Consider the following 24,698-nt stretch of genomic DNA (forward strand, 5'->3'; position numbering starts at 1 on the left):
AGCTAAATAGATGTAAACAGGCCACTGAAGCAAAGGAGAAAATACTTGCCAGTTCTGTACTTCAAATCAGTAATAACATTTAAAAATACTTCTGAGTGGTTAGACTATCACTTTTAAGGAAAACAGTGATTTTCATAGTCTGCTATTAAAAGAAAAATTGCAAAGACACCTGAGGCTGTCTATCATTAAACTGGAAAAGACTGATGCTTTCTAACGTCTCGTCTGAACAGAGCCCCTTGATGGGTTTGCTGGTCTCCAAGATGACCACCATCCGTATATCCCTTCTCTGCATATTCCTGCTTTCCTTCCACCAAGAGGTGGAGTTCCTCCCTCCTCTTGAACCCGGGCTACTCGTAGACATGCTTGATTAATTGAATGTAAGGAAATGACATTCTGGGACTTGTGAGGTTAAATCAGAGGAAGTCTTGACATCTTGGCCTGGGCCTCTTTGAACGCTCTCTTGGAATCCTCAGTTTGAGAGAAGCCAGTTGTCCTGTATGAAGTCCATCCACCATGCAACCAGCAGAGAGAACAGTGCCAGCCAGTCCTCAGTTCTCTCTGCCGTCCCAGGCTGGGTTCCAGACAGAGGAGCAGAGAAGTCATCTTGGACATTGCACCCCCGGCAGATGCGCATGGAGAAGAATGGAGCCCCAGACATATGGTCCTGGTTGAGACACCAAAGCCATCTACAGCTATTCTGTCCTCTCCAGCTGAGGACCCAGATATCGTGGAGCAGCCATGAGTCATCCCCACTGCGCTGTGCCTCAATTCCTGACCCACAAATCTTCAACACACAGGCAAAAAAAAAAAAATGCTCTGTTACATCACTAAGTTTGGGGTGTGTTACCTATTAATAGATGACCAGAATATATGGGTTACAACTCTATGAGTTCATTGAGGCTAAGACTGAATATTATTCATCTCTCTACCCCTCACAGAGTGCCTGGCAGGCACCAGTCTTGTTTGCTGAATGAGTAAGTACATGGGCAGAAGTCTGCATGGAGTGTTTGCAAATTTCCATGGTAATGAAGCCTCCTAAGTCTGCTATGCATCCCTCTTTCCCAAATGTAAGAAAGAACTGGTGATCTCTGGCCTCTCTGAAGTGGGAAAGTTCTTTCTCCAGCTTGGATTGGGAGTGGCCTTATACCATGGGGCTGAGCAGGCTGAGCAAGAAGAGCTCCGGTGGTCTCAGGAGAGAGGTCTGTATTGCACACAAAGGCCCCGGCCATTGGCCATGCTCCTTAACAAGACGGAATGTCGGTGAGCCGGGAGCCGTGTGGGACTGTGTGTTCATAACAAAATTGATTGCATAAGGCTTGCCATGCATCAGGCCCTCTACAAAGATTAACTCGTTAAATATTCACAAGTCTATGAGATAAGCACTCTTATAATTCTCACTTGACGTATATGAAAAACATGACACGGAAAGACCCAATGACTTGAAGGAGATCCTATAGCTAGCAAGTGACAGCTTCGATCCAGAGAGCCTAACCCTGGTGACTGTGATGCTTTTTTTTTTTTAAGATTTTATTTATTCATTTGACAGACAGAGATCACAAGTAAGCAAAGAGGCAGGCAGAGAGAGGAAGGGAAGCAAACTCCCCGCTGAGCAGAGAGTCAGACGTGGGGCTCGATCCCAGGACCCTGGGATCATGACCTGAGCTGAAGGCAGAGGCTTTAACCCACTGAGCCACCCAGGCGCCCCTGTGATGCTTTTTTTATTCACAGTGTTGTCCCGCCTCTCTGGGGAGAATCGTGCTATTATTTGTGACCCCAGGATCATGGCATTTGGGAGGAAGGGATAACTTTTACTAAGCAAGAAGAAGGAGAAGAAGAAGGAAGAGGAAGAGGAGAGGGAGAAAGTTGGAAGAAGAAGGAGACAGGAGGAGAAGAAGAAAAGAAAAAGGCCATTTTTTGGTGACCTTAGGAAAGACAGGTAACCTTTCCGTATCCTAAGGTTACCTGTAGTAATTTGCTTTGGCATGAAGCCAATGACAAAATTTCATTTTTCTTTAGAACATTAGAGATTCTCTGGAAAATGATGTCTTTTAAGTGTCTAGTTGTGATACTATAAATGATCTTTATTTATAGAGGTAAAATGCTCTCGTATTATATCTGAAGAAATGAACTGAGAGCGTGTGTGGAGGACAGGAGAAGGGCTTCGCTCCTCGATGAAAGCCATTAACCTAAGTCTAGCTCTTCATGTCCCATTGAATCCTAAATGTATATTCTAATTTTTAAACCGAGGAACAAAAGTCGGATATGGCAGGTAATTAAAGTCATTCTGAGAAAAGTGTGCACATGTGAGTTGTATTGCTAACGTTTGAACAGAAAGCGAATAGCCAAGTTTGGGAAGGTCCAAGCACTGGATGAACGTCGACCTATTTCACATACTTCTGTGACTCATCCAAAAAGCTCCAGATCACAAGTTCAGCACCTAAATGGAAACACAAATGCCATAGTATGGAGATTTTCCTCACTTCAATGACTACCCTTCCTAAATCAAGAAACATTCTAATTTGAGGTATACCAAAAATAGCATTGGTCCATATGGAGCCACAAATTAGCATTTTCTATAAATAGGCACCATTTTGTCAGAGGCCCAATTCCAAACTGAAAATTTTATGTAATACTATGACCATGTTTTGATGTCAAGAAATTCTCAATCACTATTCTAGTGCCATAAAAAGAAATCTAAAATGGGCTTATTTCTATTTTTTGCTGGTGATTAAATATCACGGTCAAGATTTTTAAATCATTCCGGTGTTGCGCAGGAAAAAAAAATGGGAAAAGCTAGGAAAGCAGTAATTTCAAAAAAGTAGGCTTCCCAATATCCTACAGGATATGGTCACAAAGTAAGAAAGGGTCCTTAGAGAAGACAGAGGAAGTCTTTGTGCCAAAAAGAAAACATCTCATTCAGCGTAGCAAATACTTACGAGGAAATGAGAAGCAAATAGAATCTTCAGCATACTAAATGCACTTTGCCATTGTCCTCACTCTTCCCCGTATCTTCCTCAAACTCGTCTGATTTCCTTCAGATGTCCTATCACAAAAAGGAAAAGCAATTTCCTAAAACAAATACATATACTTAAATTTCTACTTCCAATGCGGATGAGTAGGAAACCAAAAGACATATTTAGGGGTTTCACACAGGAAAAGCAGCACCACGATGGAAGGCAGACTTGGCTAAAGCACTGAGATCATCAGCCTGTGCGACTTTGTACACATCATTTGGTGTCTTGGGACCACAGTCTCCTCTTCTGCAAAATGGAATTACTACCTGCTTCACTCTCAGATTGTTATGAAAATCAGGTGATATGATGCCGTTGTATGTCCTAAACCATGATGTGCTCTGAACACATCAAATGCTATACAGGGTCTTCTTTTAAAAGTTCTTAAACTCTTCCTGCAAAAAGCATGGGATCTATATTTCTTTGTCAAAAGGGGGGAGACTTACAAATGCTCATGAGTTAAGAAAGCCAAAGAAGCATCAAAAATGTTGATTTTCCTCTTGATGCAATCAGGATGGTACAAGAGCTAAAGCCGGAATAACAGTTATTTGATGTTTAATGAGTATAATTTAATCCTTCGGAAAGACTACGTCATTATCGTCTCACTAAAACCACTCTGTTCCATCAGTGATGGACACCCCACACTTCAGAAAACACCAATCTAGAGAATCCTTGTACTTCTGGAGGTAGAATTCTGGGTTTCTGTTGCTGAGTGATTTAACTAAAGGCACAACTTCATTCAGTTGCAAAATTGGGCTAAAAAGTATAATAAGATCTTTATACTTTTTAGTATAAAGACATCTTCAAGGTCTTTCAGCTCTCCTCACTAACGAAGCTCACAATCGACTAAGTTGTACTTTTCTCAGTTTTTACAAAGTGATAGACTACATAGGAATAACAGACAGGTCCCTCAAACAGTAATGACCTCGGGGAACTGGGATTTCACTACAGATGGTTAGCAATGGAAAACAAATCTCGAGTTGTTATCAAAATTAAACACCTGCCAATGAATGATTGGATCTATCAAGTGGCTAATGAGAAAAGTCTCTCCTTGTGTTGTTAATCATGTATAGCATTTATGTATACTCAGTACCACAGAACCCTCTAGAACCCATCCACATGGGTTGCCTGTCAAGTAGAGTGCTCATGTCTTGACCCTTCAGGAAAATTGGTGACACAGATGGGATCATGTCATTCTCCCGCAGGTTCCTCATTACCCGTGGGATAAAATCCAAAGTCTCTAACACCATCTCAAAAGTCTCCCATGATCTTCTCCTTACTCACTCCTTTTGCAGCACCATCTTGTTTCGCTCTTTCTTTTGCTCTCCATGGTCTAGCCATACCAACCTTATTCTCTCAATCTGGGCTTGTTGGCACTATTTCATCGGCCAAGAATGCTCTTACTGAGCCCCAACACCTCCTCAATCATGCTATGCTCCTGTATTCTTCAAGTCTCAGATTAAACAGCACTTCCCCAAAGGAGTCTTCCCTGTACCCCCAGATTCGATTATATCCAACTGTCACAACATGTCTACTTTATTTTTCAACTTCATCTGGATCATTCTCTTTTTTAAATATTCACGGTATAAATCTTCTTGGGGGGCAGAAGCCATAACCCTGTCCTCCATCGAGCTGCATGACATTCCAGGAGCCTTGATACAATTCTGTCATGAGGATTGCACCCTCCTCAAAGCTTAGGGCACCATATTGTCCAACCTGGTGGGCTCAGGTGATCCTCCCATAATCCTGGGGCACAGAAAGATATCCTTAAGCTTGCCATCTTGCTTTCTTGAAGCAACAAAATTTGTTATGCTTTCACATGAAAGCAAATGTTATAATTTGCTTCTCAGGTAGTCACAGTGATGGAGAGAGGCCTTGGAGTAATGAGAGACAGTGGCGTAAGGGAAAGAGTATTGGACAAGGAATCAGAAGACCTAGATTCTGGTTCTAGCTCTGCGCTTATTTGCTGAAGACCTTAAGCATCCAACTCTTATGGCTAAAATACCCTTCCCTTTTAAATTGTACAGACCTTTTGCCTACAGGGTTCCCATGAGCACCAAATGAAATACTTATATTTTACTGCTTGTATAGAGAGTTTCTGGTTCTTCCATTATGGAAAAAAATGATAAAACCATAAAATGCTAGGCAAAGTATGATAATTTTTTCACTGGTCCTTGGAAGCAGTTTTATCCTCCTGATTTTGGACAGAATCTATGAACAGTGAAGTGATTTTTCATTCCCTACCATCTGATGGCTGATAAATATAGCCCAGTTCTCACCAGGCCAGTTAGTGAAAGTGGAGTTAAAAGTTACATCTGGGGGGCACCTGGGTGGCTCAGTGGGTTAAAGCCTCTGCCTTCGGCTCGGGTCATGATCCCAGGGTCCTGGGATCGAGCCCCACATCGGGCTCTCTGCTCCGCAGGGAGCCTGCTTCCTCCTCTCTCTCTGCCTGCCTCTCTGCCTAGTTGTGATTTCTCTCTGTCAAATAAATAAAATATTAAAAAAAAAAGTTACATCTGGTTCGTCTTCGAGAGGCAACAGGGCAGTGACTGGGTATCAAGTATCTCCCTTGCTTTCCCTTGTTCTTCTATAACATGAAAACTCTCTCCGGATGAAACGTCCATTTTAAACCTCCTGTGGGTCAGATTCCTGTCAGCTTATGTCAAGGCTTGACATAAATGGTGACCTGAATCATAGATCAGAGAAGTTAGCACCTACAGGAAGTAGTTTTAGAAGAAACATAAGTCCCCTGTCTCCTCATTGGTGAGCACCAATTACTGAGATGGAAGCTTTTCCCCCACAATTAGAGATGAAGTTGAAATTTAAATCTCCATGTAAGTAATACATGGAGTACATAAAGTTTTGCCACGGTGCTAATGAGTAAGGCTTTTTTTAATAAGAGCACTTGAAGAGGATATTAGGCACATGCCATATAAAAGGGAAAAAGAGAGACAAAAAAAGGAAAGAACCAAATTCATCTTCTGACTTTACTCTTTTAGGTTCTGAGACATTAAAATGGATAATTATTTTTAAATGTACTGTTGTTGTTGTAGTTTTAAATTACCACAGCTGAAATAACTGTGGTGAGAAAAATACAGGAAGAAATAACTCCTGTCTAAACTCAATCCCCACAGTGCTTTCCTGAGTTCTAGAATATTCCTCAGAAACACATAGTGACGAGGAGCCGGGTTGACCTAATGCTGACATTGTTTCTAACTGCAGACTTATCAATGAATCTCTGAGGGACCAGCTGCTGGTGACTATCCAGAAGACTTTCACGTACACTCGGACCCAAGCCCAGCATCTGTTCATCATCCTCATGGAGTGCATGAAGAAGAAGGAATTGGTATGTAAACAGCGTCCCCCATGAGTGGCAGAGCCCTCTCCATATTCCCTTGGTCCGTTGAAACATTTTCTTCAATCACACGCCAACTGTTCTTCATTTCCAGCCAAGCTCACAACGCTCCTCAGGCTCCATTGGCTCCTGAGCCTCCTCCCCTCACTAACTTAGACACTACTTTTTATGCCCGGATTTAATGAAGTGTGCACAGCCGGGCTTCTGCACCCTATTGAAGCTCACCCCAATGCTTCCGATTGCCTCCACCTCATGAGTTGAGGAGAGAAAATAGGTTTTCTCCTGGAAAATGCTTCCCTTCAAGGCTTTCCCTTTGTTTGGGAGGAGGGAATCGCTGATGGGCTTATTGTCAAATATCTTAGTGACACAGGACTGCTATGCTAATATGCTCATCCATGCAGGTAGAAAAGGGAGGGACGTGCCCGCGGAATGCTGGAAACTTCTGTAGCTTCTGAAGTGTCCTCCAATAGCTACTGAAACATTTCTTACATCTGGTGAAAAGTGTCTTGCAAATGTGGTATCATCACAGAGACCTTCTGTTAGAGTGAACAGAAATAACATGAGCTAACATTTAACGAGTACTTGCTATGTGCCAGGCAGCATGCTAAGTCTTTACATGTATTAACTCCCGCGATCTTTACAACGGTCCCAAGGAGAGAGGCGGGATCCTTATCCTCACCTGACAGATGAGGAGATGCAGACAGACTTGATTAGTAAACAACGACGCAGAACTCCATACCTAAGTATTTCATCTCTGTGGAAAATGTTCTTAGCAGCAATCGCCCCACCAAAGCCCACTCTGAGAGGATTCCCTGCCCACCTCCACGGACAGAGGCTATCCGCAGAGGTCACATGAGTCTGCCTGCTCACAGGGGAAGTTAAAAGAGCAGCTTAAACCAGAGCAGAAGCCTCACTCAGGCTTTGAACCACCTCAAGGCCACGTGGGCATCTGGGGACACCGGGGAGGGGACAGCTCACCTCCAGAGGGGCACCAGGGTCAGACCCTGACAGGTTCAGCCATAGGGAAGCAGAGAGGATAGGGAGGGCCTGGAGTGAGGCATTTTCAGCCAGTTCCCCCACTAGACCCTAAGCTCCTCCAGGCATGGTCTGGAGTCCTCTTGCTCACGATGGTGTCCCTATGCCCTGGACAGTGGTGGGCACACACCGGGGCTCACTGAGACTGCCAGGAAGAGGGGCAGCAGGGGAAATAGGCAATTTCTGAGTGTAAAAAGCCAAACATTTGGGAAAACTGGCCTTGATTCAAGTAAGCAAGACCCATGTCCAGCATGACCTCTGTGAGAACCTTCAGCCCCTTCCAGGTTTGGGGCGGAAGTTGCCACCTCTAATCCTTGAGTGTCCATAGACCCAGGTAGTCTGGCCACCTTGTAGAGAGAAGCCAGTGCACAGATGGGGCTTACAGCCAGGACCGCTGCTGCCCACAAGGAGACTCTCAGTTCAAACTCTTCCTCCAGCCCCAAAGTGGTACGTGAACCTGCCACACGTAGGATGGGTTTCTGACTGACTGCCTGCTAATGGCTTTCCAATGCCAACCGTGAGAACTTACCAGAACTCTCCATTTCAGTGGTCCTGTAAATTTCCTAGAAAGGCAGTTAGGATTAAAATTCCAGGAACCACTTGGAAGTCATAAAACCGAATGAAGGTGAATGGCCTCTCCAGATGAGGTATTTTGTAGGACTGTTCCCTGGGATTCTGCCTAACAGTCATTATGTCCCTTCATCATGGTCCCTGCTGAAAAGGTCAAGTGTATTTTAGTGACAGATACTGCAGGATAGATGACATATCCCTCACTGTAGGCTAAGGCAATGCAATCTTAACAAGAAATACATTGTCCTCATTTCCATAACTGGGCAGGAATGAAGATTTTTGAAGTCATGTAATTAACATGAATTTTCATTTTTGGAGGGACTGTTTATGTCTGTAGCCAGTATTAGATGCTCTATAAAGATGTGGACAGGAGGTGGGCCTTGCTTCTCTCCTTTGGAGGGGACCAGGGGAAGGGACTGAGGTGGGAGAGGGAGGTACACACAGGCAGAAAAAGCCCCCCAGGGGCTGTCTTGCTGCGAAGCCCCAGCAGCTACTCCCTATGCTGCCCAGGATAGCACCTCCCAGGTCCAAAAAGCATCTGCATGGCCTTTGTGAGAACCTTCAGCCCCTCGCAGGTTTGGGGGGGAAGGCTGCCTCCTCTAAGAAGTAGCCTTCTCAGATGAAGTGGTATATGATATTTTGAGGTCAGTCTAACCCTTGCTAAGTTCAGTGAAGGAACTTGGTTCCAGATCTGAACTGACATCTTCCACATCCCGGCATCATCATAACATCTGTAATGAAGAACTTCACAAGGCAGGTGTATTAGGCTTGTGAAACTTGAGCCTCTGGGCCAGGTGGCCTCGTGGAAAATACCCCTTGATGGGCCTTTTGTGTTGATGCTTTCTATTAATTTCGTACTTTTCTTGGAGAAATTTGCTTCTCCTCTGACACTCTCACCCACACCCTCCTTGTCTTCCTTGTCTAGCCTGTTTCTGTCCCCCACTAAGCTTGTCTGCCCCAGTCCACTACCCTCCCGCAATCCGTTCCGTATGCCGAGGGGTTGGCAAATGTCCGGGGTTTGTGCGCCGCAGAAAGTCTCTGTCGCAGTTTCTTTGTTTATGTGCTTCTTTATTTTTAAACAACACTTCAAAATCTCAAAGCCATTTCCTACTTACTGGCCATCGAGAAACAGGCCGTGGGCCAAATGGGACCCACGAGCTGTGCTTTGCTGGCCGCTGCCTCTCGGTGCTGCCTGCTGCTTCCGACCGAAGCCCAGAACCGATGACATCACTCCTTCGAATGGGAGGTGTCCTGTGTTGCTTCGATTTCCAGTCTTAAGTTCCACCACTTTTTTATGGACCTTTCATGTTACCTAAACCAGTCTTCTTGCAGTTAATTTTTTATTGCCTGTTTCCCTTCATTCATTCAAACTCGGAGCTCTCTCGTTAGCTGTAACCAATGGGCAGACACATAAGAGCCCACGAATGCATGTGAGCACACATTCACACCTGCCCCCTCACCCCCCCACGCACACCTAGAATGCACTGCATCCCTTTATTTGCAACTCTCTTGCGGTGCTCGCCATTGATACTTTAAGTCATTTAGGTGTGTCTCTGCCTTCTCACGTGAGCTCCAAAGAGCGGAATCTGTGTCTAATTCATTTTTCTGTTTTCCCTGCGCTCACTCATCAGTAGCACAGCGCATACACAGCAGACACTCAATAAATCTTTATTTAATGGATGAGTGAATGAATTCAGAGGGATATACGTTAGCAAGGAGAGGTACATATTTAATATCCATAAATCGCCTTAAAATCTCCGCTAATGCAGCGTTACCTCTCCGTAGGGAGTCATAGATGTGGTTTATGGACTCAGGTTTGACTCCGGGCCATCTGCTTCAGTGATGGGCGCTATGCCCGTGTCGTGGTTATGAGGAGCAAACTCTAGAAGCAGACAAACCTGGGTTCCAACTCTGGCTTCATCATTCAAGGGACTTAACTCCATGAAGCCCCAGGACTGTCCACTTTAAAGATTTTATTTTTTATTATTTATTTGACAGAGATCACAAGTAGGCAGAGAGGCAGGCAGAGAGAGAGAGAGAGAGGAAGCAGGCTCCTCGCTAAGCAGAGAGCCTGATGCAGGGCTTGATCCCAGGACCCTGGGATCATGACCTGTGAGCTGAAGGCAGAGGCTTTAACCCACTGAGCCACCCAGGCGCCCCATGGACTGTCCGCTTTAAAAGGGGAGTGATAATAATACCATATGTTCTAGAATGGGCCATACTTCCTCCTCTTGGTACAGATATACTTGATTCTTTAAACACACACACACACACACACACACACAATGAGACAAATATTACAATAGACCAAATGAACAAGACTGGCCCGAGGGTCTCACATGCCCTCCATCCATGCCCTAACATAGACGAGGCCGAGCAGAATTCAGATGTCACTCATACAGCTTCCTGTCCTTGATTGACAGTCTCAGGCTCCAGCACTGGTGAATGTCCCCTAGATACGTGGGAGGGCAACCACGGAGGGTTTTCTGTGCCTTACCAAGGAGACTCCCGGCCGAGATCTGTGTCTTTAGGAGGGTGTAGTTAAAGTGCATGCTGATATCCCATCACACCCTCTGCCCCATGCGGGAAACTGAGGGGTGACGTCCTACCCATCTTTTCACAGATTCATAAAAAATCAAGCAAACATGACTTCTGAACAAAGAGGTTTCTTCTCTTTTTGCCAACGGCCCCTTATACCCAGGGAAGGACCACAAAGTTTAAGAAGCTCCTTGCTTGGAAAATTCCATGCTCGTCAGACTCTTAATCCCACGGGCCAGTGGCTGAGTGGTACTGGGCAGGTTAGGGTCTCAGCATCGTGAGAGACCCGGTTACTCTATGGGCCTGTCTTACTGAGAGAACTCAGCACTGTAGCATGGGTAAAGAATGTTGGTTCAGTGGGTGGCCGGTAGGAAGCACTGGATGACTTTCCGCTGTAATTGCGTTTATTCTACAAATAACTATAGATACTGATCTGAGTGTAAGCACAGATGGCTACCCTTGCCCTTGTGTTTTCGTAGTCCTCGCTGAAATTGTCAGTGAGGCATGATTTGAGGTGGGAGACTTGTCATCCCACCTTCACGTTCCAACTCCCTGCTTTGCTCATCTTAATGGACGGAGCATACATATAAGAGGAAACATGGACGTAACCTCCTAACATCCTCCCCATTGAAGACCAATGCCCAGACAAGCACAGTGAACCCCTGTGGTCATGACGGAAGAAAATGCTTCAAGCTGCAAAGGAAGGGGCTTTTTAGGCCAAATGGCTGAAAGTCATAGAGTCATGTATCAAGTTTGAAAAACAGTTCTCGGGGCACCTGAGTAGCTCAGTGGGTTAAGCCTCTGCCTTCAGCTCAGGTCATGATCTCAGGGTCCTGGGATCAAGTTCCGCATTGGGCTCTCTGCTCAGCAGGGAGCTTGCTTCCCGCTCTCTGTCTGTCTGCCTCTCTGCCTACTTGTGATCTCTCTGTCATATAAATAAATAAAATCTTTAAAAATAATAAGAATAAAAAACAGTTTTCTCCAACACAGAGTTTGAGGAGAAATGGAAATGCTCTTTGAGACAGATGCTGAATTATACCTAACTCCTTTTAAATTCATTTAAATGTCATCTTAACATAACTTAAATCTAAATATTTTAAATGAGATTGTGGGAAAAGGATGCAGAAGTAATGCTCCCTTAAAAATATTCTCCATATTGTGTTCGCAACACACAGTGGGGTGCAGGTTGATTTCTGAAGGTTCTGAAACTCTTTTAGATGATCAGAATATCCCTTTCTAGGAATAAGGATGATGCAGGTTTTGGAATCTGTTTGCTGGACTCCAAATCCCAGATTTGCCATTTAGTGCATGGCACTTGTCAGACTGTTGAAGCACTAGATGCCTTTGTTGTTTTCCTCCAGATAATAATAATTGCATTTATAAGATTAATTGTAAGAATTGAATACGTTAATAGATGAAGATAACATAATACGCACTCAGTAGATACTTTCGTTGGAAGAATGATGACGACAGTGGCGGTGATGTCTGTATAATGCTTCATATTTAACGAAGGTCATCTTCATGTCTTCCTATTTGATATTATAGTGACCCTTGTCAAGGTCACTGTTAGTATCTCCATATCATAGCAACTTCAGTACTTAAACCAAGAGCATCTTTTTCAAGGACTGAGCACTTCCCACCATATATCAGCTGAGTCCATATTCTACATATCAGGATGACCAAGGTAAAAATGCCCTTGAAGTAGGAACCCATTTTCTCTCTCATTTCTGGAATACTCTGAACAAATATTTATGAGACTTCAAGATTCCGGATATGAAAATATTTTTATTTTAAGAGGCATGTATTAATTCTCATATAGATTACAAATAATGACAAAGAAACACAAAACCATGAAGAGTAAGTTTAAATAAATACAAATTTTAAAGGGGAATCGGTTTGAAGAAAATGATCTGGTTGTTTTGTTGGTATATAGAAATGGCGAAACACTGAAGACTGTACAAGAAAGATTGTTAGGTTGGAACATGCTGCCTTCGGAACTAAGTTTTAGTTCCTTAATGTAGCTCTCAGGGCCCTTTCTGGTCTGGACTTGGTCTATCTTTCCAGCCACAACGACAGGTACCAATACTTTTACACTCGGGTCTAACCAAATCTAATTTTCCTTGAGGAAGAAGACCATGCCTTATACATCTTTCTCTTGAATCCTCTTTATAAATGTTAAATGCACTAGTTTCTAGAAGCACTGGGATGGATTCTCTACCCCTACCCTACAGCCAATTTCCAATTAGGAATGTTACTATCCACAAAAAGGAGTACATGGACTAGTGTTTTCCCTGAATTCAATAGAGTAAGAATTCTTAGCCTCGTGTCTTAGAACAGCAATAAGATTTTAGTAAGTTCTGTGAATCCCCTGAAAATGTGTGCAAAATTTTGTATGTATAAGCACATTATGGGAAGAATGCATTCAATTCTCAGATTACCCAGGGATGAATCACTCCAGAGAGTTAAGAACCCCTGTAGTAGACGACTTTCCATGGCAACAACTAAGTTTGGATCACAGGAACCATAAACACCACCTCACATTCCAATAGACCTAGTCCCCCAGAGACACCCCATCTGGATGAACATTTAACCTCTGAGCAATTTTAAATGTGTGCACCTCCACATTTCTCATTAACAGTTTTTGTAGATGTAATCTCTTCCATGATAAACAGTCAATCATGCACTTCAGGAAGCCAGCAGCTTGTAAATGGGCTGTGATCCAAAGCTCTATTTACAGCTCAGAACCCACTGTCTCATAAAGCAATGTAAATAATACAGCAAAATTCTGGTTCGCTCTAATGAGACAGAGAGCAGGAAACCAAGAAATGTACTTGCAAAGAAGAGAAAGATTGACCCTAGACGGGACGGGATTGACCTTAGACAAAATTGTTAACATATTAACATTTTAGAACCTGTTCCCTCTTTCTCTGCAACGTTGCTCACAAAGCCCCCCCACCCCAACCCTACCCACCACAAAGCCTCTTTGTACTCCTGAATCGGATTTCCCCATCTCATTCCTCCAGCATTGCCCATCTTCCAACTGGTACAATGCCATGACCTCACTAGCTTACCTGGGAATCTGGAGGCCAGTATTGTTTGAATTCATTGTTCATGGATGTGGGACTGAGAGCCCCTTGGCCTCTGTAACCAACTTAAGCTTCTGATGGGATGCATATGGAGCCGAAGGAATTATTTTTTTCTAAGATTTTATTTATTTATTTGAGAGAGAGAGAGAGAGAGCGCGCAACAGCAGGGGGAGAGGCAGAGGGAGAAGCAGACTCCCCACTGAGAGGGGAGCCCAACACAATGCTTGATCCCAGGACCCTGGGATCATGACCTGAGCCAAAGGCTGATACTTAACCAATTAAGCCCCCAGGTGTCCCAGAACTGGAGGAATTATTGATTAGGGGACTCTAAGACAGTATAACAAGTGAAGGGGAAAATACAGGGGGGGGGTTTTGAAGGGCTGAGCTGTCACATAGATTGTCCGGTCTTATTTGGAAAAGTCATGTCAGCTCTCATATTCACATCGTTTCCACTCTGCTTCATCCAGCGTCTCCTCCATGGCCAAATGCAAGGAGAAGAAGCGTAACAGACACTGACTTACCCTTTCTCTGTTTTAAATTTATCTGAGGTCTCTAACCCTTCCCTGTAAACTTCATTTGACCAAAGACTGTAAAACTACAGTTTGAAAATTACAGCTCCAGAGGACACAGGTGGTTCCCAATGTATTTCCTTCCATCGCTTTGATCCCGCAGAACGTATCCAAACCTGTATGTTTTGTTGTGGTTTGGACAGTGTTTGCAGGAGGGTTGAGGGGAAATTAAATGGGAAGGAGCTGGAGAGGCCATTGATGAGCCTGGGTCATTTGTAAACCAGGTGTCCAAAAGCCAGATACTTTCTGCTCTCTTGTCCGTGCTAATTAACGTGTATATGTACCTCCCGTCATTTGAACTCATTCACCCACATTTCCATCTGTATTAGTATTTATTCTTCTTCTTATTAGGTGTGATACCCAGTAAATGGATACATTCATCAAATTCCAAGGTTTTAGCCCAGGGCCATTAGCCTGATGCTGATTGCATGTCACCCAATAGACCATTCTCCCAATTTATTTTCTGCCTTCAGCAAACCCAAGCCTTGACCAGAGAAAGTTACCCTAATGGAGAAGGACAGACACACACTGCATAAAGATGATCACTGTCATATCATCTCTCTTATTTATCTTTGCTATTTACCTGCTTTACGTGGTGTTTTCTCCCTCAAAGAGAATTTAAATGTCCTGCCTGTCAATCTCCTCCTTTATTTTAAATCTGATTTGCTTTTTTTTTTCTCTTTCTCATCCGGCCTTTCTCTCTCTTTGCCTTCTTTATTCTCCTGCCCAGTATCATGGTTTGTGATCTGCTGGGGCCAGAGCTCAGTCTCTCTCTGGAGCCAGTCTGTCTTGTTCATTTCCATAATGACGTGACTCACACTCACCTCCCCCCATTCCTTGTGGACTGTGGCATTGGCCTCTGGTGGCCACACCATTGTAGTTTCCTCCTTCTTCTCCGGCTCCTCCTTCTCCTCCCTCTTTTTAATTCATAAAAACATAGACACATAATCACAGAAACATAGAGGTTCAGGGTATAAAAAACACACAGCAGTGGTTTCAACGTGGGCTGTGTGTTAGAATCACCTAGAGAGCTTTAGAAATGACTGACGCCTGGATCCCACCCCTGGAGGCTCATGTCATTGGCCTGGGATGTGGCCCAAGACTGTAAGATGTGGAAAACTCTCCAAGTGGGACTTTCTCATGGAAGAAAATTCTTGGTTCTGCCCCATTACCACTTATACACTCTATTTCCTTCTTTGCATTTGAGCCTAGAGAGGTTCTGGTATAACTCATCACAGGGATGGGCTTAAGTTTTCTAGAAAACAAATTAAGGTTTCACTTGTATGAAACTCCTCATTTTCCAAAGATGCCACCAAATGAAGGATCATGGTATATTAAGAACAGGCCTCATGGGGGGCCAGAACAGAGGAAAGTATAATTAGGTGAAACTGGCCACAATCAAGTTGATTTTACATTCACATCTTTCTCAACTTACAGTGGGTTATGTCCTGATAAACCCATCACATAATGAAAATATCATTAAGTCAAAAATTTATTTAGTACAGCTAACCTACTAAAACATCATAGCTTTGTGGAGCCTACCAGAATATGTGCTTAGAACATGGTAGCCTACAGTTGGATAAAGTCATTGAACACAAAGTCTATTTTTTTTTTTAAGATTTTTTTATTTATTTATTTGACAGAGAGATCACAAGTAGGCAGATAGGCAGGCAGAGAGAGAGGAGGAAGCAGGCTCCCCACGGAGCAGAGAGCCCGACGCGGGGCTCGATCCCAGGACCCTGAGATCATGACCCGAGCCAAAGGCAGCGGCTTAATCCACTGAGCCACTTTGGATATCTCACGTGATTTCTGGAATACTCTACTGACCATGAAAAACAGAATGTCTATATGGATACAGAATAGTCGTCAGCGTATCCATTGTTGATGCTTGTGACTACAGGGCTGACCAGGAGCTGTGGCTACCACAGCCCAGCATCATGAGAAGATGTCTTAACACATACCATTAGCCCAGAATGATCCAAATTCAAAATCTGAAGTCCAGTTTCTATGGAATGAAGTGATTTCTACGCACATCACTGTCACACCAGAGTAGAGCTGAAAGATCGTAAACTGGACCATCAGAAGTTGGGAACTGTCTGTACTGTGATCACGTTCTTCTCCAAGCACTTGGCCAAGACTTCTAACAAGTGGTCAGAAGGACTGTGGGGGCTTCACACCCACCCGAGGGCTCTGCATGTGCCCGCGATGAGCCATTCAATGATCGAGGACAGAAAGGAGGGAGCAGAGGAGGGACAGACTCGTGGAGAGGAGGGAAGGAAAGGCAGAAACTGGAAGAGGAGGAGTAAATTAATCCCTATCTTACCAGTTGCTTTGTAATTTCATCTTCCTCACAATATTAAGAGACAGAGAATATCCTCCGTATTTTTCCTGACTTAAGATCACTCAGCTAGTAAGTGACATGAGTGGGCCTCCTGCTACCTTCTGCTCACTGCTCTCATCCATTCAAAGACGACAGTCCTGCTTCTTCTTGAGAAAACACCAAGTGTCACATGACACCGATGTTGTGGCTGGGCCTGGGGGGTCCCAGGGACCATGGAAAGACCCAGTGACTTCTCTGTGGGCCAAAGACAAGGAGCGGATCCCCATCACCAAGCTGGGCCGCCTGGTCAAGGACATGAAGATGAAGTCCCTGGAGGAGCTGTGTTTCTTCTCCCCGCCCATCAAGAAATCTGAGATCGTTGACTTTTCGCTGGGGGCATCCCTCAAGGATGAGGTTTCGAAGACTACGGTGGTGCAAAAGCAGACCTGTGCTGGCCAGTGGACCAAGTTCAAGGCATTTGTTGCCATCAGAGATGACAGAGGACATGGTGGTCTGGGTGTTAAATGGTCCAAAGAGGTCTCCACTGCCATCCGTGGGGCCAGGATCCCTGACAAGCTTTCCATCGACCTGTGTGGCCAGGTGACTCGGGGAACAAGATCGGCAAGTCCCACATTGTCCCATGCACGGTGACCGACCACTGTGGCTCTGTGCCGGGGCGCCTCACTCCTGACCCCAGGGCCACTGGCACTGCCTCAGCGCCCGTACCCACGAAGCTGTTGATGGTGGCCAGTACAGACGACAGGTGCCCTTGAGCCAGGGACCGCACTGCCACCCTGGGCAGCTTCGCCAAGGCCACTTTGGATGTCATTCCCGAGTCTTACAGCTAGCTCACCCCGACTCTGGAAACAGACTGCGTTCACCGAGTTTCCCCATCAGGGATGCCCTGACCACCTTGTAACAACCCACACCAGAGTCTCCGTGCAGAGGACCCAGGCTCCCGCTGTGGCCACCACATGCTTTATAAAGGAAATAAAGTGAATTAAAGCCTACCAAAAAACCCAAAAATAAACAGAAAAACAAAGATAACTACCACCCATCCAGTGAGAAAATCAAGTTCCCTTGCCGCTTCCCGCCAGCGGGGAAGCGCACCTTCTGCCCAGAGGAGAGGGAACTTGCCCTTCTCAGCCTCCCGGGGGAGGCAGGCTGACTTAGGGCCCAAGAAGTAAAGATGGAATTTTCCTGGCAGCATGCTCACCTCCGCCGGCCGCTGGGTCAGGGGAGAAACACAACTTCTTTCAGTAATTTCCAGCAGCTGCTGCGGGAATGCCAACCCCAAGGCGTGAGTCCCTTCATCAGGCTTCCCCGCATGGAGAGAGCCCCAGGACTTCTGCCACAGAGCCAGCAGTTCTCCTGCAGAACAACAGAACGCTCACACAAGCTCACCATTCTGTCATCTACCAGCACTAACAGTCAGATGCCAGTGACTCGAATATTGGCAGACGACCTTGCTTCAACAAAGAAGCATCCTTTTGTTTCCAAACCCGTAGAGGACAGGTTGGTAACCAGAGGGAGAAAGCCCATTACAAAGAGGCATTTTCGGAGGTCAACTACTCAGGAGTAGTTTTCCTTGGGAAAGACCGTCAACACCTACATGTGTGTCTCTTTCCTTACCGGTCTCTCATCTCAGCCACTCTGGGTTTCTTGGGTCTCAGACGTTGGCTTGTACCCTTCCTTCTGCCTGTGACTCTTTCCCTCCCATCTTCACATGACTGGCTCTTGTCATTTTTCATTCTCAGCTTGAACCTCCCCTCCTCCAGGAAGCCTTCCCTGACCACCTGACATAAAGCTGTTCCCCCATTCACACCACTGTTTGTTTTCTGATGGCACTTGCCACACCGTGTACTTCTCTCATCGATTCATGTTTGCATGCATTTTTGTCTCTCTGCACTCTTAGCCTTTATGAAGGCATGTTCTTGTCCAGCATGCCACACGTCTCTAGAAACAAAGCAGATGCTCGATTTTTTAAAATAAATTTAAATATCAGTAAATTGATAAAGGAAGCCCAGGTCTGCCACATCTGATGCTGTATTTTCTCCCCCTGCCCTTTTTTCCCCAACTACTATTTAGGGAGGACTCTATTTCAGCCCCTATGCTAGGCACTTTGCACCTATATTTCATTTATAACTCAAAATAACACTATGTGATAGGTGTTACTTCTCCAGTTTCACAGATGAAGAAACTAAGGCTTGAGAAATTAGGTTTCTTGCCTCAGCCAATATCATAACTGAAACGGCCAGGATTCCAGCACAGATGAGTCTAATTCCAAAGCTTTTGCTTTTCTCACTCTATGACACTTTCTGTGCTGGCAGTGGGGGGGGTGGGTGGGAAGACAGCGTATCAGGGAGGATGAGTAACTTTCCAAAGACTTGGACAACAATGCTTCTCATTTATCTTTCTTCCTCTCCTTGTATGTGTTCATTCTTTCTCCCTAGGCTCCCATTTCACATTGCCAAAAACATACACGTTCCCTGGCAGGAAACACAGAAGTCATTCCTGCCAGAGAGAGAGCGTTTTCTGGAAACAGTGAAGTCAGGAAGTCACTTTGAATGGCAAGTTCCTTTTCCATGGCTCTCTGGAAATCTCCTCTGGAAACACCCATGTTTCCAGTGCCTCAATGTCTCATCCTTAGTCCTTGTAGCTCCAGAGAAATGCCCCTGCCATGGCAGAATGCTCTGGAATAGGGCACAGTGCCCAGATAACACACCTGCTTGCATCCCAAACTCAGGACTCACGAGAGCCAACTTGCAGGTTCCTTTATGGACCAAAATGGGGCTAGAACCATGAAGGAAAGGATCCCATCTTGACACCAGTAGGGCTCTTGTGTGGCTTTAAATGCCAATGTTCCAGCTCTGCCTAAGACAAAATGTTTCTCAACAGCCCGATTTCTAACCAGACCTCCACCATCTGCCATCTGGGAGCCGTAATCTCTGTCTTCCTCTTTCATTGGTCGTCTGATGTACCCCATCCCCACTGCAGCTGTTTTAGCTGCTTGTGTGGGTCATTGCTGTCCCTTGGCCAGATGAGCAGTACTTCATAGCTTTCTCAGCCCCGGGAGGAGAAGCCAGAGGGCTCAGAGAGGAGAATTTTCCAAACCTTCTACAACCTGCCAGCAGACTCCCAGATGCCCTGGGGCATGGGCACACAGAGGGGCCGGAAGCAGAGCAGATGCCGGACACAGCACACGTTGTCCACAGATCAGCATGGGCATATGCAGAAAGCTCACTGTGGGAAAAACCAGGAAATGCATCTTTTTTAAAGCCAAACCATCACACATGCCAATAAATGATAAGCATCGAACCCAAGTCTGGACTATATTCCCGGAATGCTCATGGCACCCATGGGGTGGTCTTTAGTGGGAGCATTCATTCACATTCCATTCAGGGTCCCCCTCTGAATCACCTGGACCAAGCTAGCATCTGTGTGTTACGTGCGATACTCTTCTTTTCAACAAACTATGTGTGCAGTTTTTCATTCATTTCTTGAACACCTGCTATGTGCACAGCGGTATTCACGGGACTGGGGTTACAGCAGTACCGGTCCTCAGACAGCCTACACGCTGGTGGGGGAGCGATAGTAAAGAAATAGCAAATTTAGCAAGATACTATTTTGCTGTTGACCTTGAGGAGTGCGGTTTCAGTGGTGGTGTAGAAAAAATCCGAATCTCATTCAAGAAAGAGTGAGACTTGCGAGAAGTAGAAAAAGTGAGAATAAAATGTTTTGGGGGAATTTTGCAATTTAAAAAAAGTAGGGAGGCTGGAGGAGGACAGAGATCAAGGGATGGAATCACAATAACTCTTGTCTATAAAAAAAATTCCATGACCTTAAATATTTACCCTCTTCAGTTTTGGAAGACTCAGGACAGAGATTTTGGTAATTATCTTCATTCTCTTCTAAACCAGAGAGAAATGGCTTTGAAACACTTTTGGCCTGGGGGCCCCTGAGAAATTAAAGAAATTCAAATAATAATGTTTTATTTTTTAAGGATTTTATTTATTTATTTGATAGAGATCACAAGTAGGCAGAGAGGCAAGCAGAGAAAGAGGAGGAAGCAGGCTCCCCGCTGAGCAGAGAGCCCAATGCAGGGCTTAATCCCGGGTCCCTGAGATCATGACCAGAGCTGAAGGCAGAGGCTTTAACTCACTGAGCCACCCAGGTTCCCCCAAATAATAATGTTTAAAAGCTGCCATTTATTGGGTGCTTATGAGATACTCGGAAATTATACGTATTCCTTCCCCCCATCTCTCTCTCCCTCTTTCCTTTAAATCGAAAACCACCTTAACAATTAGGTATTATTGTCATTTCTCCTCTTTAAAGCTGAGAGAGATTAAATAATTTGCCCAAGGGACAGGGAGGGTTAAAAAGCATCTCGACGTTTGAATCCAGACTTTTCTGAATAAGCTTCTTGAGTACTTTCCACTTCTCTCATCTAATAAAAGAAGGACTGTCTTCTAACTCTCCAGCCGAAAAATCTCACCTTCTAATGATTTGATGAGATGGAAGACACAATATGAATGACCTCTGGGTCCCAGCCAGCTTTGCCTCTCTTGGGTTCTATGATTCATTTACATGGTCTGAGTCTTCTCCCATACTTAAGGTCAATGTCACAGCTCTCAGGGAACAATCATCTTGAACTTGAGTATGAACGTAGCTTTGATCCAGTTCATTTTTTCCATTGTAAAAGCAATACACACTGGTTAAAAATATGTTTATTATCAATTTAGAGACTATCACAAAATAAAAGGAAGAAAAATACTGACCCCGGCCCCACAAGCACAATGACTTTTGTTAAATTTCCCTCTGGTTTTTTTATTCCCCTATATATGTTATTAGATTTGTTTTAAACACCTGTCATAATCATGTGTATATATATTTGTACAACAAGATTGCTCATTTAGCATTAAAATGCTGGCATTATTTCATGTATTTCATATGTATACGTTTTAAGGTAGACTCTTCCGTTATTTGACAGTAGGATTCCTCCACTAAAAACATTAGGTTGAGTTTTAAACTCAGGAAGTGACATGGATCCCACACCTAAGTCCTCCGACCTGTACTTATAGAGAAGTGTAGGCGTCTGGTTAGAACGATACCAGAGTCAGTGCTACCAACAGCTACATCTCCCCTTCGACCATGATTCTCAAACCTGCTTTCTGTAAGAATTTACTTTATGGTCCTCCTATTATCCATGTGATGAGTTATCAGTGTTATGACCCTATTGAAACACTTTAAAATACATAGCATTTAGGAGCAGGCCAACCCTCCGTCGCCTTAACCAAGCCTTCCTAACCATTCAAATTGCACATGAATGCAATTTATGAGCACCTACTGAAAACTGCACAATATTCCAGACATCGAACAAAGGGCGATTGTTAAATATGATAACGAAGAAATGGCGCTTACTAGCGGACCCGTTTTACTCGTGATGTGTATGTGATTAATTTTAATTCACTGAATGTCCCAACATTTTGTTGGGCGATTTGCCGAGTTGGAGAGTGTCATGGATTTTTAGACCTTGTGGGATTTGACCTTAGTCAAACCTCCTTTGTCCCCTGCATATGCAGTCAGTGTGGAGGAGCCACAGGATAAGAAGAAATCGTGTGACGAAGAGAAATAGGGAGACCTAGTCTGGACTTGACATCTGCGATAAATGCAGTCTTTCACTGATGTATTCCTGCTAAAGTCCTTGACTGAATTCGTATTCTCCACAAATGTGACTCTGAAGTTGGTCCTGGAGAAGATCCCATTGTAAGTTTCCTGTTTGCTGAGTATAATACAACCAGCAAGGCTCCCTCCATACCAGTTCTTGACTAACCTTGGACTAACAATGACCTATTATGGAATAGTCAGGGTTCAGTGTTACTATTCATGCTCAACAAGGCTATATCACCGACAGTGGTAGAAACCAACTAGAACCACCAAAGAGAATCCCTCTTCACGCCTCCTCTCACGTATGCTCTGTTTCTCTTTCTGTCTTTCTTTTCCCTTTGAATTGTTTTGCAAGCAGAGTTACCGATAAAAATCTATGTCTGATCAGAAGTGGTTCATTTCATAAAACTCCACTGAAATTGAACTACTGATGAACAGTATTTTTTTCTTTTCTGGACAGTTCTCTAAAACAAACAAACAAACAAAAACACCCATATCTTCTTAACTGCTTTGTCTCTCACCATTATTTTTTTTTAAATACTTTTTCTATGCATTTGGAAGCAAGAAATATAGCCCTCAAGTTTGGGGAGGCAGAATCCTGGGAAATGTAAGGGGAAAAGAATCTTTTTTAGGAAGGGCCATACTCACTAGGCAAAGCCTAAATTTAAGCAGTGTACAGCCTGTACGACTAGCATTTATTCTGTGTAGGAGGACACTTGAGAAAGAGAGCAACTACTTGGGGAATGAAGGATTTACAGTAGCAGCAGTTGGAACAACTGGCCTTCAGCCTGTCCAAACATTCTCCCAAATTTATAACATAAAATTGCCGCATCAGAATGAGCCCCCAGAGAGCAAAAACAACCAGTTGACAAGCTGTTCTGCTCTCCGTGAAGGCTGATGGGGTCTCTTTCCTTCTGGATTCCCAAAGCATTCAAAGTTAGGCCAAGTAATTAAGCCCCCAGGGGAAATTACCTGGGACTGATCATTTCATCATTCTGGCATTATTTAAAAAAATCATAGAGACAGAATAGTTAGTTATTCTTATGTTCTATTTGCTACGTTGGACCACTCATCTAGGATATGGGTCACTCCTTAGGAAGTTAAAGGACACCACAGCAAAAGAAAGAAACTGTAGAGATTATTGAGATTAAATCTCCCCGTTCAAGATGCTGGTGAGGAAATCAGGGCTTTAAATAATGACAATAATAACAACAGCATTTACTGAACACTTACGTTTTCCATGTGGTTTGGTTTTTTGAGCCCATCTACTCAAGCTAGTTCAGTTTCTCCAAGAATATGTCATAGTCTTTTCTGACTGTTATACATATTAATTCATTTTTCTCACAACAACCTATGCAGGCAATCTTCTTATTTAAATTCCATTTAATTAACATATAGTGTATTATTCATTTCAGAGGTAGAATTTAGTGATTCATAATGTTGTTAATGTCATCGTCTATAAAACAGATGACGTGCTCAAGGCCACAGAGCCCACTAAATGGCCTAAAATATTATATGGTTATCTTTTATTATATTATCTATAACATGATAAAATATAATGTTATAACAAACATGTTATATAATAATAAGTATTCTGTATTGAAACTTACAAAAATCCATTTCTCTAAAAGTTTCTGTGCATCAAATATTTCAGTCAAGAGTATTGCAATTCATCATCACGCGTTGGTGAGGCCAATCAGAAAAAAATAATGTGCCATATCCCACGTAATAAAGTTCCTCTGATTTCACTAAATATTGACTTGAAACTCCAACCCTGCATCTGGAGAAGGTGTTCAGAAACTATCTACTAAATCAAAATCTGAATGTCACTTAGAGTCAACACAGTGGATCATATGGGTCCAGAAATCATAGTTTCAGTGCTAAAATCTAGACTGGATGGCCTTAGAACTACCAACTGGGTAGGGCATCCATAGACTGGATGGCCTTGGAACTACCAACTGGGTGGAACATTTGAAATTGGGACAATTCTGGAAAGTTCCATGTGTATAGTTAGTGTATGTGTTTGATGTGTGTATCTAATGCGTATATTAGTTGTTTGTCAGTGGAAACAGCGGAATGCCATTTTTTAACTTCTTTGGATTGATACCTACTCAAATATTTGCAAAAGTTAAAAGCCTGATCATTTAAAAAACTGTAGGTAAAACCCAACAAAGATTTGAGCTGGAGTGAAAGCAGGAGCATCCAAAGTTCTTTCACAAGTCAGCAAGAGTTAGTTTTGTAAGAGTAAGAGTAAGAGTAAGATGGAGTCTTCCCCCGGATTCCATCCCAGTTCCAGAAACACCTCCTTTCCTCTTGCGTCTCAGAAAGTATAGGATCCATCACTATGAAAAGTTGTATTTAGAATGCTTGTTTTTCAGAAAGCTACTACAATACCCTTTTGCTTTAAGGGACTTTCGAGTTCTTTCCCCCAGCCTTTGCTGCATTGGCCTGGGCGGTTCTGTCAGTGCTGAGTGTGATCAATGAAGCAATGCTTGAAAGCAATCGAAACCTTGAGTTGATTGGACCTCTAACCGCAGCCGTCCTACT

At 43.9% G+C, this 24,698-nt stretch overlaps 1 protein-coding gene and 1 pseudogene across 2 annotated transcripts in view; both read left to right on the top strand.

The window, feature by feature from the left end:
• The window catches only part of TRPM3 (transient receptor potential cation channel subfamily M member 3), a 495,097-nt gene that overhangs the window by 327,277 nt on the left and 143,122 nt on the right, over window positions 1-24,698 (top strand). For both annotated transcript variants that reach the window (XM_046022643.1, XM_046022644.1), the window contains exon 8: window positions 6,234-6,357. In XM_046022643.1, the coding sequence (XP_045878599.1) occupies window positions 6,234-6,357 (124 nt within the window). The remainder of the gene's footprint in view (window positions 1-6,233; window positions 6,358-24,698) is intronic.
• On the top strand, window positions 13,767-17,483 carry LOC123953062 (annotated as a pseudogene).

Source organism: Meles meles, chromosome 11, assembly GCF_922984935.1.
Source record: "Meles meles chromosome 11, mMelMel3.1 paternal haplotype, whole genome shotgun sequence".
In the NCBI taxonomy this organism is placed as follows: domain Eukaryota; kingdom Metazoa; phylum Chordata; class Mammalia; order Carnivora; family Mustelidae; genus Meles; species Meles meles.